General features: G+C 36.1%; 1 protein-coding gene across 6 annotated transcripts in view; it reads right to left on the bottom strand.

Moving 5' to 3' along the window:
• milt (trafficking kinesin-binding protein milt) overlaps positions 1–22,620 on the bottom strand; it is a 306,838-nt gene that overhangs the window by 113,406 nt on the left and 170,812 nt on the right. Inside the window, exon 1 of one of the 6 annotated variants that reach the window (XM_081745256.1) lies at positions 2,959–4,212. The exons of the other annotated variants lie outside the window; for them this stretch is intronic. Within the exon in view, the coding sequence (XP_081601382.1) occupies positions 2,959–3,313 (355 nt within the window). The 5' untranslated portion in view covers positions 3,314–4,212. Of the gene's footprint in view, positions 1–2,958; positions 4,213–22,620 lie in introns of those variants that run through there. 6 annotated transcript variants of the gene reach the window in all.

Raw genomic sequence — 22,620 nt, 5'->3', positions numbered from 1 at the left:
TCTCTGAGTTTTACGTCCCACGATTATGCTGTTTAGGCTAAAGGAGACGGTAATGATGAGAAATGAATGAAAATGGTGGAATGAATACAGAGGGAGGAAACGGAAGGACCCCGAGAAAACCCACCAACACGGTATTTGTCCACCACAAAATTTTAACACAATAGAAAATTGAAAATTAAACTTACTTTATGCATAACTTTATTTCAAAACTTTTGTATAAATCTTAATGAATTTTTGCGAGGCGCACATGCGGATGAGCGCTGTGCTGCTAACCAAAACAACAGTGCATCTATCAATTGCAAACACAATGTTAATGTTCTGTCTAACTAACAATGATTTGAAGCCAACAGATTCGTTGAAGGAATTATTACTTTGAGAGCTATTATTATTAACCTTTTGCATTTTTTCATCTTGCTTATTAAGTTTTCGTCCAATGTTCGTCCACAGGATTGGACATGGTGGAAATACGTCTATGCCTGTGAAATAAGATCTCTCATCTTACTAATTAGCCTAATTACTGCACTCGAAAGAAACGACCAGTTTGAAACTGTTTGATTCGAAATCAATTCATGAATTTTACGATCAATTCAATGTAATTAATATGAATTATAGTTCCTACTGAAATGTCATGCTATTCAAAAGTCAAGATTCTCTTATTACCTATGCTCGCAGGAAATACTAAAACTTGAAGAACCACAAGAGCATAAGACTCATCTGTATCTAAGTCAGAACTACTCTTATTATTATTCTATTTTTTAAATAGCTTTGTTCATTCCGATTCAATGGCATTTCACTTAAGAACTTGCTGCAAACTATGAACCTACTTAGCACATTACGATTATGTAACAGCGCAAGTACAAATGAAGTGCTATTGCATGAAATCAAATTGCGCACTTAATGATATGTTTAATTCAATTAGTTTGTAGTAACACGTATCATGGAATACTTCACTTTGTACTAATTACTCTTATACAATATCAAGCAGAAAATGAAGTGACCAGCACAACTGAAATTCGTAAATAAACAGTGTTAACAAATAAAATATTTTAAAAGCTTCCGTAATCGAGCTCATTGTCAAGACATTGCAGTAAATAATGTTCTACTTTGATTTTTTACAAATACAACTAATATATAATAAAATGCACATAAAACACGATATAAAACTACTACAAGACCTTTATGACGAATTCCATACGAAAAGTTACTTATTAATATATTTATTTGTATTAGTAGTGTAGCAAGGTACTTTTGCTTTGTAAGCATTAACAACAAAAAACGGGATGTAATGTCTGAAAAGAAGTCGATGACTGTTATACATTAAGATATTCAGTCCAGCATTTGCGTGGATTAAGGAATCTGATGGTTCATTCCCTAGGAAACAAGAGTTAAGACAGTTAACCCTCTTTTATGCCAAACCAAATAAATCTAATTTTCACTCCCATCTCACAGACCCAACTTTATATTATTCTTTGTTCTTCTTCCTGGTCTACCCAAAATGTCTTCGTCCCCAAAAGGTTTCCAACATATATGCATCCATGTGCATTTCATATTCCGGCGATGGGTTCCGCCCGTAGTGATGCAATTCTAGAATCTTTGGTAGATATACGCTCACCGTTTCTACAAATATAGCACCTATCCTCGTTTCTTCATAAATTTAAGTATACGCTGAACTGTAGTATATTACGTAAGTATACTCCCAATTACATCCATGGTTCTGCCCATATTAGATGTTTTAATTCAACCTTCTCCTGGTTCTTTAAAGAAAAAAAAACCTTACACACTCAACAAGATAGTAAGGAACATAGTGAACTGGATCTTTTATGTAAAATAATTGAAAATGTTCATAATGCTCACTTCTGCTTTTTATCGAAAATTCATGTTTATTTTGGATTTATCTACTCTTATTTCTTACTTTATTATACTTCCCAAACTTGATTGGTTGATTTATAATTAAAGGAAGCAGGTACTTTAAAATGTGACCTAAATCATTGTAAATGCACCTGATGCTCTGGCACCGGGAATCGAGCCTAGGATATCGTAAAATCATGAGTACACGCGCTAGCCACTAGACCAAAGATGAAGGTTAATTCATCTTACTCAACTCGATCATAAACACTAGTTCTTATACCGAACTTAAGCTTGGTACAGAGGTAATTATAATTAATACGTACACATAACAAAAGAATTACGTACAGGGACACAGCCAAGAAGTGAGTCCTGGGAGTCCGGAACTCCTTCGAAATCCCGACTTTTTTTTTTTTTTTTTTTTTGTAAATTTAGTATAATTTTAGAAGTTATTTTCATAAATGTTAATATAATTTCTCCTACTGAATTTGGATCCTTCTCGAAATAAACCTTCGCCTACATGCCTGATTACTTAACAAAAGTTCTGTGAAATTCGAGGAATATTATTTATCACATTAGATAAACTATTACGATAGTATTTCATGAGAAAAGTTATAACAACATTAATCGGTTACTTATGACTTTCCGAAATATACTATTCGCTCCTGCTCAGGCAACGTCTTCTACATGGTTGTATTGAATAAATAATAATAATAATAATAATAATAATAATAATAATAATAATAATAATAATAATAATAATAATAATAATAATAAAGACTACGATTAATTTCTATTTACTTCCTTTGTCAGTAGCGAGGATATAAAGGTCGAGACCAACCGTATAAAGTGGATTTACTACACTGCGCTCGATACTCTCTCGCCGGCAATCGAACCCGGGAAGGATCTTGTGCACTTAAGACACGCGCTCCTGCCACTAGACTATGGATGAGGACCGAGGCTACGATATAAGCTGGTACACATTTATGCATCATGCAAAATAATTGCAAATATAAAATGTTCTGAACGGAACACACACACAAAGCGGACATAAGCATATCTGAAGAAAACATTTAATTTACGCCCAAAAAAAAGCAGCCATTTGTGCCTTACCTTCTAGTATAAGGTCATCGTCGACGTTATGAGGGATATATGGAATCTCCTCATCGTATTCGTATGGATCCTCGGCAGCAGACTCCAATCCGGAGTCTCCGGCAGCCGCGAAGGCCCCGAGCTCGAGTTCCGGAACGGACGCATCGGTCTCACTTCGCTTCTCGTCTTGTAAGTCCAGTTCCTCTTCTTCGTCTTCGCCACTCCAATCGTCGTCGTCGTCGTCCAGTTCCGAAATATTTGACGGTGAGCTGGCAGCGTCCAGCACGGGCGACTGGCTCCTGGGATACCAAGACAGAAAAAGTTTTGGGGTGGGCCTGGACATGGCTTGCCACACCACACCCCGTAGATCTGTCATTATAAGTGCCGGGCTCCCACCGACACCAATCAGCCATTTAATAGAGTCACTCCCACTTGAGTAAACAAGAACAACCAAACACTAACCAACAAGGAATGAGAGATCCTGCATCAAACTGCTCACACAAGAGACGCCACGATCCACCCGCGATATTTCACACCTGAACAACAACTGAGCGTGAATGTGTCTTATGAGGAAATAACCTGCGGGAGATAACGCTGTCGGAGAGAGACAAAACGAACGAGAGGACTGTTTAGCGGGCCGACCGTCGGCAGGGGCAGCTGCCGAGAGACTAAGCCAAGAGACTCAAGACACCAAACCTCTTCATTGTTATTGAGAGTTCCCACAGACGACTCCTCTGCTCTCACACTCATTTCATCTTCACATGAAGCACGTTTAGCTGCTCTTCAAGCATTGTTTACATCTGATTACGTCTAATACAAAGACCTTTCGTATATTAATATAAGCGTGTCAAGTGAGGTACTTATGAAGGAGTTTGCAAAGGATTTCGTACACAAGGAATAATTATAAGGAAGAAAACCACAGGTCTCACACAAAACACTGGCCCAAAGTTGTCAGTCAAGACTGCAAAGAGAACTTCCTAATCCTTCCCGCTACTCTAGTCGCTAGTACGTGCGCCTTTGGTGCACGGGGTCCCGGATTCGATTCCCCGTGAGGGAACATTGAACGCATTACGGTGGCTCGATGACACCTTAAACTATAGATTCACGTCTTATATAGCCTCGGTACTGAAAAGAGATGCGAAACTCCAATCAGTCAACTAGCCAACAAAAATTTCGTAATTCAAGTGTAGTATATCGAATTAAATTTCTGAAGCTTTCTGTTCGCCAACTACGTCGAAATCTTCTCCGCAGTTCATTAGGCATATAAATGCAGGGGTGATATCTGAACTAAGAAGTTTTTTTTTTTCCTCTCCCGACCTAAGCCCACTCAAAATTCTGACTAAAGGTACCTTGTACACAGATATAGTTTTATTGCAAAATTTTGTCTCGTAATGAAGTTCTCCATACGGTTCTTCAAGTTAATCACCAACGAAAGTCCTCTTAGCTCTTCAAGCAAACACCGCGATCATCAATGAGATCAGGGATACAAATGGGACACAATTTTCGTGACGAAATTCGAGATAAGACAGAGTTCGTTAAATATATATATTTTTTCAGAAACATCACCTTCGCGATACATTGTCGAAACATGTGGACCTACAGTTTAAAACGCACAAAATCATCATAATGTACTCAAAACTCTTCCATCGAGAATCGAACTGATTCATTTGAAGAGGGCCGCAGTGTCAGTGATGGAGCGTTCACTTCTGGTGTGGGTTCCCTGGTTCCAAAAAATGAAATGAAATGAAATATTTCAGTTTAACGTCTCACGATTATACCCTTGAGGCTAAGGGAGACGATGAATGATAATGGAAGAATTGGTGGAATGAGAAAGTGGGAGGAAATAGGCGAACTCCGAGAAAATTTACGGACACAAAGTTATCCACCACAAATTTACTTGGCCGGGGATCGAACCTGGGATTCCACGAACCAGAGGTAAGCGCTCTACCAGTGAGTCACCGTGCCTTATTCCCTGGTTCGATCCCAGCTTTCGCCAAGTGGGCTTTGTGGAAGACAAAACACCGTAAGCGTATGTTCTCCTGTTTCCTTCCACTTTGTTCATTCCATCATTTCATTAAAAAGACAAATTACGGCCTAAAGTTACCGTGAGATGGCAAGATTATATATATATAAACCTCAGACATTATACTAAATTTTAGAACCATTCTGGCAGTTTGACGTTCTAAAACAGAGACAAATTTGAACTTTTCAAACTCAAGGTGAGGACAAAGTTCATTTTTTTCCTCCAGGACAGGAATATTAACACGTATCATTGGACAGTAAGTCACAATATATTTCATATCAGGATTAATAACTTACATTTTGCCTCAAAGTATGTCAAGTTTACTTTCATGTATTGATAGTAGACGTAAGATGCTGCAAAAGCATTAAAAAAAAAGTTGGAGAAATATGGAGCTACTCTTCACATCACTTCACTTTCTAACTTCCAAATGTTTCACTCAAACATGGGAAGAGACAAACTTCGGTGCAATACCCAACGACAAGAAAGCAACCCTCAACGGGTGACATTTGTATATTTTTTTCCTTTGACAGGACGTGAGTACGTAACTTTCTTTCCTGTAAACTGCAAATACATATATAAAACACGTCTGGCTTTCCTTTAATGATACGGTGAAATGTGTACTACAATAATAAACAATATGTGATAAACGTCACAATTAAAAACTTGTTTCCCTTGCGAATGCTGTTTAATGGATCTATATAGACATAATGCATTCATTTTTCTTAAACAAACAATTTGCGTTAGAAGGACGCCATACCATCCCGATGACTACTATCAGAATAAGTGAAAGTTAGCTGACACTGTCGTGTAAATGAATCTACAATATGTAAACACTTCCTATAGTGTTAAGCCTCCACGCGTAACAATACGACAGTGTACGAAACCCTCTTATTGCAAAACAATTGGTAATTAGATGCCGCTGGAAGTTCAACTATTCTTCAAGGAGACTTTTGCTTGAAAGAATCTTTATGATAAGTGTTGATGTTGTTGATCGGGCGGCCAGTTTGTTGGACAGGACATTTAAAAAAAATCTTGACAACACTCTTTGAAGAACTTTCTATCCATAACTGCAGTTTACATCTTAGGTAGCCTACAGCGCTAATTGTTTAGATTAGCAACATAATATCTTTTGCTATTCCGAATGCGTCGCTCAACAGCATACCGAACAATATCATAAACAATATTTGGAAGGTAATTTGTGTTTCCATCTTTAAGAATCAGCAATCAACCTGCTTCTAGAATATTGAGACTATTCTACGGGGCAGAAATATAGAAATTACGTAGAAGTTATCAGAAACGATCAGAAGCTTCTGAAACGTGTGTGGAGAGGAAAGATTAAATTAAATGAAATCTTTCAGTTTCACGTCCCACTATTATGCCCGGCTACGCTAAACGAGACGGCGGTGATGAGATATGAATGCAATGGTGGAATGAATAAAGTAGGAGGAAAGAGAGAAGCACGAGGAAACCGACGAACACGGTGTTTGTCCACCACAAAGCCCACTTGGCGCAGGACTAGCTCGGGAGAGTAATGCTCCCGGAAGTAGAAACGAGAAACACAGTTCTGATTGCTTGGCGTTATCCACTTCTTGCCACGTTGCATTAAAATAGAAGAAATCAAACGCTTGCTGCTGTCGGCCTTGGTGGCCAAGTGAGCTAGCGCTATATCCTAGTAATAAAAGCATCTTTTGGCGTGACTTCAAACCCGCCCCGAGGAAAGTTTTTTTTAAACATTTTTTTTACATTTTTATAACATTAAATTAAAATAATATGAAAGTAATACTTAAAAAGTGATTTATTTACTTTTGTCAGATATTTAGTTGTAGTACTTATGCCCTTGTACTCCATGATATAGGGCTCGTTTTGTTCCCCTTGTACTTCATGATATACATTTTGTGACCAACTTAAAACAACTGGCTAGGGTAGCGCGTACAACAGCTGGCTAGAGTAGCGCGCGGAAAAAACGTACTTCCGGGAGTATTACTCTCTCGAGCGAGTCGTCTTGGCGCGAGCTGGGAACCAACCAGGGACCCCACGTACAATAGGTGAACGCTCTACCACTGAGCCACCGTGGCCCCGTATGTGGAGAGGAATGGAGAAAAGCCGGGTCGAATTGAAAACTAATGCAGATGTGTTACGAACAGTAGAAGAGAAAAGGACATTTTAGATATAATTTAAAAAACAGGAAGAGTAATTAATTAGAACACTGGCTCAGAACAAACTGTATCAAAGAGAGAAGATACGGTGACAGGAAAAAGAGTAACAGGATAAAAGATACGGCTAATGGATGATATTTAAGAAAATGGCTATACGAAGAAGAAGCAGTCATGTGATGCATGGAAGTTTCCCAGTTTTCAGCTGCTCATTAAAAGCATAGATTCCAGTCCCTGTAATAGTGGAAAAACTAGAAGGCAAAAGCTGGGGGAAAGGCAGCCATAAGTCAGACTATGATAGGTATATCATGAGTTTACCCAAATTATTTTAATTTGAAATCCATTTACGCACTTTGTTAACAGGAACTAGGAATATATAATGTTTGGAAAATTTTTCAACAAAGAATAAAAGAACGCTTACTATAAACTTTCAAAAAATATATAAATACTACTTCAATTACTCTTGTCAGTCAAAAAATCGGGATGCTAGGCCCCTCGGCCCCGGGCTAGATCCGCCACTAGGAATGCACAAAACCGTATATATATTATCGGAAATCAGTTTCTAGAAAAATCAACATTTTGAGATTTCATTTTCTTCCTTTTCTTTTTTTTTTTTTTTTTTTTTTAATGATGGCCGACTCCACTCTTCATTCTTCATATAGTCCAATCAATTAAAAAAAAATACAATTAAAAAGAAATGCAATCATACCTGCTGAAACAAAAACCTTCACAGACACATATACGAACTGTTAAATTTTCACTGCATCAAGCTTCATACACAAGCATCAGAAATCATTAGTAATAATGAGAAAAAAATAACCTTCTAACTGGTTTTTCATCTCAGAAAAACAGTTCGTTGGTAAAATGTTAAAACGTTCCTTTATTGATCAATAGAGCGTCTGGCGTAGATGGCCTTTCAACACCAGACACTTTGCTATTTACCTTCCATCGTGATTTATCTTTTTACAAAGTTTTTGTGACCAAGATCTGTCTTTCGGTTTGTGTACGGACAAAGGTCTCTCTTTGCCTAATACCACAAGCACGTTTTATAAACCTAACTACATGCGGGTCACTAGTTTTAGATGACTAAAAACAAAGGAGAAAACATTAACACGTAACATAGTATTTTAAAGGAATCAAAATTTTTATGTATTAAATTTCTAGTTCACTACCGTATGCCGTCAAATTTCCAACTAGTATTGGTACTATTAAAGGGCACGGCATATTGAATAACAAATGAATTAACTAATGGTCTTACTTCTTTCTTAATTTTTTGCTAGTTAATATAACTGAGGTCACTAGCCTAACTTCAGATCTAAATCTGATCAAATCTGTATATATTTAATATCCGGATCAAGAATTTTATTAGGGGAGTGCACCTATAACTAACAGTACATTTGAATTAAATTTGAACTTTTTAAATATCTTTAGGTATCTGTGGTGTGAATGAGGAATTGTGGAAATGCTCAGTGCCTGGTCTCGGGAATCGAACCCACGAATTTCCGAATGCAAAGGCAACGCTTTACCAATTGAGGCACCTTTTATCGGTATAATTTTCAGTATATAATTACCTTGCTGCTTTAGATAAGGAATTTCTTTCATCATGGACATTTGGAATATGATGAATACTTGTATCGCACAGAATCCTTATGAGTATTGCTATTTTCACTGCTAGCTTCTCATTTTTGATAGTGTATATCTGCAACGGAGGTGGTGCGCTACTCCTAAATTCGGCCCATCGTTACACCTTCCATTCTCGAAAGTCTAACAGAAGAGTATTAATATATTGATTGTTTAGATTTATCGATATACAGATTGTTCGACTGGTCTAAAACTATAAAAGAGGCTGATTGGGTGTTTAACAATATCATGTTAGTACACTCAACGACAAAGGTTCTTTCCGTTTGGTAAAATTTATTTTGGGTATAATGGTGGTATGGCTGGAACGTACAGAAAATTACATTTTTTTTTTAATTTACTGAAAACTGTGATCAAATTGTCGTCCCATTCTGAAGTTATTTATGAAACTACTTATACTACGATTCACGAAAGAATTTTTTGTTACTGACTGTACAATTACAAAATAATGACTCGTTAAATCCTCTAAGCTGATTGACAGATCTGCTGTCTCTATTGTTGTATGCAGTTTTTCGCAACAGTGCTTCAAACGCACACGTTTCCTGTCCAAGTGTCAGACGCCAGCCTTCCTTAAGAGCATAGTGTCTCCGCTAGTGCGAACGTTGACAACTGGTTAATTGGAGTTTAATGTCACTTTCAGCGCTGAGGTCGTATGAGCTAGGGCCTAATCTTACAGAAAGCAAACACATTAGTCACTCGGCCAGGAAGGATCGCGTACAGACATTCCAGTGTTTAGTATTGAAAGACACTAGTTATCCACTCACGTACTTCCATAAGTGATACACTGCTACACCTTACGAACAATATGACATACAGAATGGCAATTTTAATATCAACATCTCGCTACTCTACATTATCAAAACAAACAAAGGATAAGTCAACCTCCTAGCACGAGAAACTTGGTTATTCTTCCCGTCTATAAGTACTGCATCTGCGATGTTTTTCTTAACACACAGTTAAAGAATGACATGCTAAGACATCTCCAAATATCAACATGAAAATAATATTCAAACTTGTCTAAAATGTAAAACAGTATTTGGGAATCAATTTTAAATAAATATACTCGTGAAATGAATGAATATAAGTGTCTCAAATAGCTTTGTTGCTGAAACTCTAATCCAACCAACAGAATATACCATTAACGTTGCCCTGTAGCCTAAAGGATTAGGCTTTAGGAATTAGATTTCCGGACTTTCAGCACCTATGGCCATGTTAGGAAAAAAAACATATGAGGGATCACACTATCCTAGGAAAGGAAAGGAAGAAAGGATTGCGGAGGAAGGAAGCGGCATGCGACCTGTATGTTACGTACCATCCCGGTATTTGCTTGGTGTGAATGATGACGTAATTAGCCTAAAGAAGATAGATGATTAATAAAAATTAAATATTATGAAATAATCGATAGAATGAGAATGTGGGAGGAAATGGAACAACCATACGGAAATAAATAGGCATGATGATGTCCACCAAAAACTCTCGTGGCCTGGGATCGAATTAAAGACCTCTCGCATCTGAGGTAGGCGTTCTACCATTCAGCCACTGTTGTCCTTGAAAGTTGCTCATATTTCTGCTTAATGTAGTCGGAAGAAAAACAGATTATTTTGTCACCTCTAAACGAATCTTTTTTTTTTTTTTTTAAACTGTGCGAATGCTATTAAATATTTCTTTATTATTAGTATTTCAATTATTTCCGTTCCGGTAAGAAAGAAGAAAAACTGATGTTATCGCGATGTAGAATAAGAAGCAATACTATCGGTAAACACATTAAAAACAAATATATATATATATATATATATATATATATATATATATATATATATATATATATATATATAAACATATTTATATATGATTAATAAATTATATAGAAAGTACTTCCGTTTGAACATTAATTCGCACAATAACCACTGAGACCGGCTGTGATTTCCAATAGGAAGAAAACCGGCATCCTTTTGTAGAATCAAGTTAATTAAAATTTTGCTCATATACATGAGTAATAAAAAAAATGTAAGTAGTGATATAAACAAATTCTTCACATGACTAGCTACTATTGTAATAGGATAGTTTAATAAGCAAACTTTCTCAAAAACAAATTTCCAGTTATAATGAGTAAAACCTAAGTGTATACTGTAATTTGTTCTTTACAATTAATTTAAAGTGTTAGCGCACGCAATTGAAACAAGTAATTTCACACAACAAATGCACCTTTTAATTTCGTTCTATATTATGCAGCAAGATAGACTATATTTCCCTGCAATAACTTTCCCTGTTGATATTGTTGGATTTCTTTTTACCTAAACACAACATATCGCGTTGTTTACTTCAATACTGGAACAGGATACAAATTTTGTTAACAGAAACACTTTCCTATTCCAACAATATTCTCTGGATATAAAATGAAATGAAATCTTTAATGTCTCACGATTATGCCTTTAAGGATAAGGGAGACGGATGATTAAAGCAAGTGAATTATAGAATTAGTGGAATGAAAAAGTGGAAGGAAACTGGAGTATCCCGAGAAAACCCACGGGTATGAAGCTGTCCACCATAAAGTTACTTGGTCGGAGATCGAACCAGCGACCTCACGCCCTAAAAGTAAGTGCTCTACTATTGAGATGCCGTGTGTATTTGCATTCACAAGTTTTATAACTTTTGATGATTTATAATAATAATGTAGCATCACCAAATCCACAAGTAGCATCTGGTAATAAGAACTCCACCCACATTTGGAATAACTCAATAAAATAATAAAAATGTGGCTCTGTTCCTTTTTAGAACTGAACGTAACTAGATATCTATCACAAGTTAAGAGTCTTCATCCCGGCAAAATTAAAATACCGCTAATTTTACAGTAATTATGAGATATCTTCAAATAGATAAAAGATAATCGAAATGTGGAACAAGAGCGCCCTAGACAATATTATTTTACATAGGAAACCGTTATCACGACTCACTTATTTGCTTTCGATATCGAGCCATTTTGAAAATCGGCATTTATTTTCGCGTTTCTAAACAGCTGAAAACGGAAAGCCACTAGGTGACTTGTGTTAACGGGTACCTCACGCAAAATAATATTGTCTAGGGCGCTGTTGTTCCATATTTCAATTATCTTTTATCTATTTGAAGATATCACATAATTACTGTAAAATTAGCGGTATTTTAATTTCGCCGGAATGAAGACTCTTAAATATAGAAAAAAAAACTACTCTCATTACAAGAATATACCGTGACCTAGTCTATTCTTGAAAGTTTTGTTTCCTTGTTACGTATCCGCTCCACGAACACACGAACGGAAGCGAACAACACTTAGCACATCTGAAACATCTACATTAGTACACTTTTAAAATAGACTAACGATTCAGTATAGAAACAAATACGCTTTGGCCTTTCAACTGCGAGAACAAGTCCGACTTGGATCAAAGAAATACAATAAATATTAATCCCGGAATACTGTTGAAACTTCTAAAACACCATAAAGTAACATTTCTTACGATAAAAGGCCTGTATCTCTATGTAACTAAACCCAGAAGCTTATTGTATAAAGGTGATGAATATGGTTACCTACCCGTTCAGTTTTGTCGATTATTGTTTACTAGCGTCAATTATTTGCTTTGAAGGTTAAAATAAGAAAAAATAGTAATATGTTCCGTTAGTAAGTCACTTTTTACTAGTATTGAAGCGCTCTCTAATCGCTACAAATCAAATATAGTGAAAAATAAAATAAATAATAATAATAAATAAATATAAATGAAAATTAAAAGTTACTATTGTGGGCTGAATTTGGATTTAAACGGTATTAGAAGTGTCACTCCTCATCTCAGCAACCCCGAAAACTATTAATTCGACACTAATATCTAGGGATGCGCACGAGACAAGATTTGTGGCTGTCTCGTCTCGAAAATGTGCTGTAAAAGTAATGTTTCGACTCGAAAAATGTACATTTTACTATTAGAAGAGCCGTGTCTCGACTCGAATTTTGTCAGGAAAATCCTGTCACGACTCGTCTCGTGCGCATCCTTACTAATTTATCGGCCATTTTCGATCACTTTTATATATATCTCCCCTCTTCCCCTTGTGCACAGTTGAGAGAATTTGGATTTAAACGTGATCGGGACACTGCTCATCTCAGCAACCCCGAAAACTATGGATTCGACATCAATATAGGTCATTTTCGATCATTTTTAAATATCTCCCCTCCCCTAAGTTATACCGTCAAAGTGAAATGATAAAAAACATTTCAGGCCCGAACCTCATTTATATTGAAAATTTAATCGAGATCGGTCGGATGGTTCAAGAGTTATTAAGAGCTTGCCTTACTAAAAATAACACAAAATTTACAACTTTTCTTTTGCTTGTTTTTCATAAGTGAAAGGACATAATAAAATGCAAGTCACCACAATCATAGATAATGTTGTACTACAACAGAAAATATGAACCTGAAGAATTTTCAGTGTTGCCATCCATAGAAATTACAGTGTTGCCAGAATAACAATTTCCCTAAAATCTAAGTTAAGGCAGCGACTAGAGAAACTCAGTTGCATTTGATTACGTATCATGTTGTTTTGCTTTCCTGTGAACTACTTTTTAAATAGTTGTATTTAGTTTGTAATAAACAAAAAAGTTTTAACATACAGTTATTAAAACTAAATAATAATGCTATTTAAAAAGTAGTTCACAGGAAACCAAAACAACACAATACGTAAACAAGTGCAGTTGAGATCATTCCACTAGTCGCTGCCTTAACTTAGATTTTAGGGAAATTGTTATTCTGGCAACACTGTAATTTCTATGGATGGTAACACTGAAAATTCTTCAGGTTCATATTTTCTGTTGTAGAACATTATCTATGATTGTGGTAAGTTGCATATCATTCATTATCTCCTTTCACTTATGAATAAACAAGCAAAAGAAAAACGGTAAATTTTGCATAATTCATTTCGGAACTTACACGAACTTGATAGTTTTGTTACCTCTGTAGACAGTAAGTCAACTATGATGATGATACTGCTATTATTTCCTTAGCATACGGCTATACGCCGTTATCTATGTAGATATAAGTTTTACCTGTAATGATACTGAATGTTAGTTTAACACGCGTTATTGCAACCGTTAGTATTCTTCTGTAATTCAAGTTCTTACAGCTCGTGGCACGTTAAACACAGCTCAGTATATGCTCAGTAAAAGTTAGGAAATGAATTTAGTATTTGAAAAAAAAAAAAAAAAAAAAAGCAATTTGAAATGTGAATAGCTATAAAAATTAAGAAAGTGAATGTAATTTAATTAATTAAATAATTATTAACGAGAAAACAGTTATGAGAATATAATTCTTGCATTCAGTTATTTACTCTTCAGCATACAATGCAACCAACAACAATCCATGGTTACGACTGTGAACGTACTCACAAACATTAAATACACAACATTGGTCGTTTTTTGCCTTTCTTCCCAGCATTACGAAAAAACGGGTCATAAGAGCATCTAATCCGTTAATCGAAATAATAAACAGAGAGACGCAAATAACCAACAAAAGCAGAGCTTTTTCATTGTTTATCAAAAATGATGAGTCATATCAGGGTGTATCACTGGCAATAAACTTCACAATTCCCACCGTTTATACTTTACAAACCCATATTTGTGAAAGTGAACACGAACTCCGACATATTACGCGAAGACGTATCACACAAACAGATTACAATGTATTTAATATTAAGAGAAATTGAGAATTGTAATTAAAAAAAAAAAAACATTGTTTCGCGCGCGTAGGAAAGACGGCAGCACATGTTTGCACCGGTGTTTTCAAGTGTTATCGTCGTGGCGTTTATGTAGTTCAACATGGCAATTTGTCTGGGAAGGTGATGGGAGGAAACGGGAGAATCCCGAGAAACCCCACACGCACGGTGTTTGTCCACCACAAAGTTCACTCAGCGCGAGCTCGGATCGAACCAAGGAACCCATGCATAACAGGTGAACGCTCTGCCACTGAGTCACAGTGGTTCCCAGGTAAGATACATGTCCTAACACGGAATTTATAGATCAAAAAACTTCCGATGGCCGAAATTCATTGATAAATAGTTTACATGCACACAAAGAGGCTATGTTATCACTACATTCTGAATTAACTCCTCAATTGTTAATTGAGAATGACCTGCGAGGGAATTTAACGTCTGATTACATTCTCATTGGCCCTTACATTCTAAATTTACTCTTACGTGTCAATATATCACATAACACCCTGCATAGGTATATGCAAATTAAAGTATCTGTTACTCAGGCTCATTGAAACCGTATTAATGGAACGACATCTACAGTCAAATTGAAATGCTGAGACCTTGAAGTGGCTCAGGATTGCCCACGCAATGGGGCACCTTAAGCCACAATGGAAACAATAATGTTGTCCACGAGATGGGATAATTTGTAGAATGAGAATGTGGGAGAAAACGGGAGTACCCCGAAAAAACTATATTATCCACCACAAACTTACTTAGCCAGGGATCGAATCAGGGACCCCACGCACTAGAGGTATTCATTAGACTTTAGTTTTAAGTGATCCTCTTTGCTGTCTTTACCAGTGTTTATTATTATTATTGACTTTGTACATCGATCATACTGTTTATGTAATTACTCAAAGACTTCATTGTACACAAAAATCCCTACGGTAGCGACATCTATTATCGTCACTGTTTATTATTAGAAACTAGCATGACACACTGATATATTCATAGTTTAATTACCAAGATTTTCCTTGTATCCTTTGTCCTTCTACAACCAGCATTAGAAATCTTTTTAAGTAAGGTTGTGTAACTTACAGGAGAGCGTGACGCACGGATGGACATATTGATCTCTATAATTTGAATAAAGGAACAAAAGAACACTGATATCCGTCATCTTAATTTTGCGAAGAAATATAAGTTGTTTTGGATTGGATTTCATTTGAGTTTAGCATCCCGCTCAGCAGTGAGGGTATATGAGACATGAGCCTACAGCTTAACCACATGAGCTCCCGCTGGAAATCGAATTAGGGCCTCCCATACCAAAGGTGTGGATGCTAAACATAGCCACGTGAAAGCTCTATAATTTATTTTATAGCACATGTTTTAATGCAATTTATTATAATTCTTTCACGGTATTGTTGTCAAATTTAATTACCTATGAAGATACAAAATAAAGTGAATTTTACCGTAGGAAAGATACTGGAGCATAATAATACTTTTGCCGGTTCTGAAATACAATGGATACATGCCACATGACGAAATCTACAATCTTGACCAGAGAAACGCGCACTTGAGGAACTGAGACGATATACAAGACCGGATGTCGTAGTACTACATGCGACGTTGTCCTCTTACATCGAACTGCTTCCGTCCTCGGGAAACCTTTATATTATCACATTCGCAATTACCTTCCTGTTACTCAAATGTTTTTGTGGTGATAAATTTCACTCGACAAACACACATCCAGTACCATAACTGGGCCAGGAAAATATCAAGAAGAAACGCTCCACGAAATGGCCTTTAGGCTGAAGAATACGGAAGATTAATGAAAATCATTAATTATGAAAGAATTGATGGAATGATGATGTAGAAGGAAAAGGGAAGACCTCGACAAAACCGACGCATACAATATTGCAACACAACCTAGTATCGAACCTGAGACTCCAGAGCGAAAAAGACATGTATTATGAGCACAGAAGAGCAGAACTTCCTGATCATATTGTTCAAGACGCTTTATGGAATTCGAGAACAACTTTCCGCCGGAGCTGATACATAATCTTTTATATATATATATATATATATATATATATATATATATATATATATATATATATATATATAATTAAAGATATATGTAATTAAGGAAAACGCTCAAAACACTATTTGATAATTTTCTTTCTACTAGTGCATGATTTTTTTTCGAGCAAAATATACGATATGGTTCCTAACTTGAAACAGTAGCAAATAAAAAGTCAGAAACAAGCAGAAAAACCGACTGTACGGGCCGATACAAATATCTGAGCTGCTTAATGCTTGAATTTTCATGATCACTCGATCAAACCTACATACATTGTATATGAACCCACCTGACGAATTCTCGCTATAAACGTTTGTCACGGAAAGAATCTGTTCGGATATACCTTTACGCTGACCTGACCTCAAAGCTATTACGGGTGAATTCGTTCTGCATTAACCTCTTACTAGCAGCACGGACGCTGCCGAATCTTAAAGACAAAAAGAAAAAGGCACGAACTACTTCAACAGTTAAGGTCGACATCGTCGTTACATTGCTACAGAGGAACTTATGCACCATGTAGGATATCATGATTTAGACAGTGGTTCCAAACTCCAGACAGTAGTTCCATACATGTATTGCGAAATTTACAATTAAGAAATTATGAAATATTTCATAATAAAGTTAAATAAATTTTGAGACAGACTAAACCAATCAACACCTCCAGTACTGGCAACAATACTCAGTACTATAGAGTGATTACTTTATAGAAAATTAGGATTAGGTTTTCTGGGCTCTCGGCAGCTATGGCCATGTTATCCCGTCACATATGAGAGATAATGTGCCTCGGCGGTCACACTATCCGAAGAAAGAGAAGGAAGGAAGCGGCCTGGAACCTACATGTTAAGTGTCATCCCAGCATTTGCCTGGTGAATGAATAAAACCCAAGAAAACTTCACTCAGAATGCTGGCCTGAAAAAGTTTGTACACTTCCCACCGGGAAACGAACCCGGAACAACTAGCACCAAAGATGAGAGCGTTTGCGTTTATCGAAACCTATAGGCTTACACTATAATAATAATAATAATAATAATAATAATAATAATAATAATAATAATAATAATAATAATAATAATAATAATAATAATAATAATACGCGTACAACATCGACAGATAGCACTGTGCAACTACATTCACCGAACTTTTTGAGCACAGATTGTATATCCGCACCAATCTTTTCATTCTGACACTTAACACAGTGTAGTTTGTGAGATATCGCCGAAAATTATGATTCAACTTCCAAATATGAGACATGCATGAATAGATGGATCAAATCGAGCTAAACAAAATGAAATGTTTGAGCGTACATTCTCTTGTGTATTCGGGATAATACAGAAGAAACACATTTTTATGTTGATAAAAGGTATACCTATCGTTCGTTATCAAAATCATTGATTATAATTATTCTGCTGCAAGAGAGTACTTATCTATGTACAAAAAAGTAGTAATTCACACTTTACACAAAAGAAAGAGTTTAGATTGGTTTTCAGTAAACGAAACTCCATAACAAGTTAAATTTTACCAAGCTTAGTCTTAAATATAAAATTTTACCTCAAATTAAACGAAGTATCCTTTAAGACGAACGGACATTTGAAAACAAAAAATATTTAGCTAAGTCTTTACATCTGTCGAGTAGAACGTTAGATTACTTTAGCCTTGTATTCCATAGATTAGTACCTTGTATCCTGAGCATTATACTATCCCGTTAATCTCAACTGCGTTGCGGAGCAGCCTATCAAGCAAGGATGGTACCCATAATTAGCTCTATAGAAACTGGCTTTTGATTGTCCATATCTTGGATGGATCATTTCCATCAACGAATTCTATTTCTAACCTCGACCCTCTACATTGATCCCAAAATTGATGTATCAACTAGTTCCCCTTCCCCCATCTCGCCCCTTTCAAGTCTCTCATTACTTTGACTGTATGGTCACCCTGTAGAATAAAACAGAATTATAGTCTCACATCCCGACAGCATAACAACTGTAGATCTAACATAGAAACATGAACGCTAAGCGAAAAGGTATGTTGGGGGAGGAGAAGGAACAAGACCCCCAGGCGCCCAGAAACCATCCACCTGCCCACTCACTTTCAGTCAGTGCACTGATCTCGTTTTGTTTGGACCAACGCCCTGAACAGAACTACGAACAAGAATTGTATTTTCTTCCTTACAGACGCACGTTGTTTGCACGTTTGTCTTAACCACGAATTTCCTTATGACTTCTAAATTGTAGCAATTAACTCCCATTTAATTCCCACATTTTGCTTATCTCAGATCACGTTTGCATACTTGTTTTAGACCACATTTTTCCTGAATTCCCATCGAAAAACTATACAAATGAATATAATAATAATAATAATAGCAATACAAGTTGTTTGGAAATTATGGGAACTGGAAAAGTTTGACCGGCAAAAAAAGATTATTATTTTCAGTTATGCATAAAATTATATTCTTAATTACCCTGGAAATGTTCTCGGTCATTACCTCGCACGAAGAAAAGACGCGTATTTTACAATTTCAAGTAGGACGATGCTGTTTAATATAAGGATAATCCAACTGAAAGATTAAAGGTAAATGGAGAACATATGACCCAGCTTGATTTCACCGATGACCTTCCTCTCTTCGCAAAACGACACAGACCTGCAACATATGACAGAAGAACTTCATTTGAAGAGCAAGGAAATGAATATGGGAAAAGAATAAAAAATGATGTTTACTAACTTCGCAAGGAAGTCAAGGTTTGAGAACTATGCATTGAAAGAGTATATCCCTACATCTATCGGAAACAGAAGGTATTCATGGCAACATTAAAGAATCAAACTAATAGAGATAGTAAACTAGGCAGAGCGAATTCGGATTTTTTTTTTTTTTTTTTAGTTTCACATCCCACGATCACGCCCTTTAGGCTAAGGGAGATTATGATTAAGGCAAAGTAAAGCCATTATGTTAATTAAAAATAATCGAAACAGTCGTATTACTGTAAAAACAAGGTTTTTACTTTTGCTAAATGACGTAATTAACAAAAGGAAACTTGTATATAACCTACGAAAAGTGGGTGATGTGTCACGTGTCCATAGGTTTTCTCGAGCTACTCGTTTCCTTCGACTTTCTCATTCCACCTATTCTTTTATCATTATTTACTTGCCTTAGGACTAATTAACCGTCCCCATTCTGTCGGGACTGTACCGATTTATGACTTCTTTGTCCCGCGTTTCGACCAGACACTCGTCGGGACGCATATTGTCCCGATTTATCGATTTTCACAGTTAATTAATATAGGGCCACTTTTACACAGGAATAACTTACTCTTTTACACGCACAGTTTTATGTATAGAATCAATTAAACAAATTTGTATTTTAATTTGACTCATGAAAGAATAGTTAGCAGCTCGTCTTTAATTTACAGTTATGGTCTATTTGTTAAGAGTTCATATTCCAGCCGATTATGATGATAGTATATTCCATGCAGCGCTAAAAAATATTGTTTCTGCAACCTCTACAAAAAAAGTGACTGCTACCACAGCGGCAGTAACACTAGTGCTCACTTCAGCGGGTGGCCACTTCGCTAACTCATTCGTTTGTGATTTTAAAAAAATCTATATAGTTTTCTTTTTAAACACTGGCGTCTCTGGCATGTAAAATTTGGGAGGGGGTATCAAAGAAAGTGATTTAAATGGTACTACCTAACCCAATCTGTTTATTATCTTCGATTCCATTTGTTACCTTCGTGGACCCCCTGAGAACTCCGAACTCTGTTATAATCGTTTCACAGCCTGAATATTATATTCCAAATACGGTCGTTAGTAAATAAATTAAATTAGAATAAAATATGGAATATTTTGTACTTCAAAATATTGGGGGGACGCGTCCCACCCGCCCCCAAGCCAGAGACGCCCGTTTTTAAACGTTGATTATGTTAAATAAATTACAATTTTGATTTGAATTTGTTGTATGATGATAGCCAACGAATAAGACTTGATTTTGGTAATACTTTTTGCTAGTAATTTCTTAACAATGTTGTGCACTCATTTGTAATTTAAAAAAATTCTATATTGTTTTCTTTCTAAACTTTGTTTATATTAAATAAATTGCAGTTGATTTGGTTTGAATTTGTTGCATATATTGCTTATACATAGTGATGAGCAGTGGGTGGGAATATATAAAAATAAGGTGCCGCATTCATTCAGGTTAGTGTTATTCAGCTGATTATTTACATTGTTTTCAACGACTCGCTGTACGTGTAGTCTCCGAGGGGTCTCCAACATCGATTGTCCCGTCCCAATTTCTTCTTAAGAAAAATTGGCAACCCTGGGACTAATCGTCGTGTCCCTTAGCCTAAAGGGCTTAATAGTGGAACGTTAAACTGAAATATTTCATTTTCATTTCTATCACCACCCATGCGGGGGTCTCCCGTCCCCAAAAGAAAGCCTTCGTAATTCGACATATAGTTGTGAACTTTTGTAATATAACTATACTAGGTTAGCACAGAAATAATTTGTAGTCTAAAGATAAGGTCTTACACTTAACCTCAACTCTTCTAGTAAAAAAACAAACTCTGTTTATTTTCTGAGAATATTGTTTGGCAGTACTTAACAATTATTTATCGTCTTTATGGCTTCAAAATAACACCGATTCAATAAATAGGACTTTTCACCCCCCCACTAAAAATTTCCAGGTGCGCGCCTGGACAGAAGAAATTATGACAAATAACCACGCTACTCGTGAATTTTGTTATTTTCTTTTTAACACAAGAACTTAAGGGAGCTCATCCCGGCGAAATTAAAATACCGCTAATTTTACAGTAATGATGTGATATCTTCCGACAGATAAAAGATAATCGGAATGTGGAACAAGAGCACCCTAGACAATATTATTTTGCGTGAGGTACCGTTATCACAAGTCACCTAGTGCCTTTCCGTTTTCAGCCGTTTAGAAACGCGAAAATAAATGCCGATTTTCACAATGGCTCGAAATCGAAAGCAGATAAGTGAGTCGTGATAACGGTATCTCATGTAAAATGATATTGTCTAGGGCGCTCTTGTTCCATATTTCGATTCTTTTATCTATTGGAAGATATCACATAATTACTGTAAAATTAGCGGTATTTTAATTCCGCCGGGATGAGGCCTCTTAACAGTTTTTTCGTCATCTCTGAAGAGTCTAAATTTCTACGGAAATTATGCACATGTTTAACATTTTTACGAGAACCGCAATGGTTTCTTACTTACTTGACTCCTAAGAGCGGAAGTCGTGGGAGGAAAATGTACATATATGACCAAAAACTGCCTGCCTCCCATTATACTACATATAAAGCAGGCAGCTGCGGTACAGAAAGGAAGCTGCACTTCAGTGTTAATCAACTACAAAGCATTGCATCAGAGGAAATGTTACCATCAAATTTTAAAAGCAAGGGACAGAGACGAAATTGCTGAAATCCTCTCCACTAACAAACTTCCACTTTTAAATAAATACATTTTGAAAAGTCAATTTGAAAATTAGGTTAGGAAACCGGTTATAGTATTTTATTTTATAGAACGATGATTAGAAATATCGATGATTAGATGAGTATTTAGATGAGTTTTAAGGGTCTTCACTATAGCGAAATTAAACTACCGCTAATTTTAGAGTTAATCTGTAATATCTTCAAAACAAATAAAAATATTCGAAAAGCAGAAACGTAGTGAACTAGCCAGTACGATTATGCATGTGATACCTTTACTACAATTCACCTATCTGCTTTTGGTATGCCGCTATCCACAGAACCCGCAAAAGATGCTAAATTTATCTAGTTGCAAATCGAAAGCAGATAGATCAGTTGTGAAAATGGTATCACATGCAAAATTATATTGTCTAGTTCACTACGTTTTTGTTTTTCGAATATTTTTATTTGTTTTGAAGATACAGTAAAACCTGTCTTCAACGGACCCTTTATTAAACGGAAAACTGTCTTAAACGGAAATATTTCACGGTCCCATGAATCTTGGAGAACAAAACGTGTAAAAAGTCCCTTCATTAAGCGGAAACTGTGTTAAGCGGACAACGGAAAGAAAAATAAACATTTAACGGAAAATTCTGAGTTCCGG

The sequence above is a fragment of the Thermobia domestica genome, chromosome 18 (assembly GCF_964235325.1).
Source record: "Thermobia domestica chromosome 18, izTheDome1.hap1.1, whole genome shotgun sequence".
In the NCBI taxonomy this organism is placed as follows: domain Eukaryota; kingdom Metazoa; phylum Arthropoda; class Insecta; order Zygentoma; family Lepismatidae; genus Thermobia; species Thermobia domestica.
Note: the sequence above shows the minus strand (reverse complement) of the source record. Positions and strands in the feature narration are given on the sequence as shown.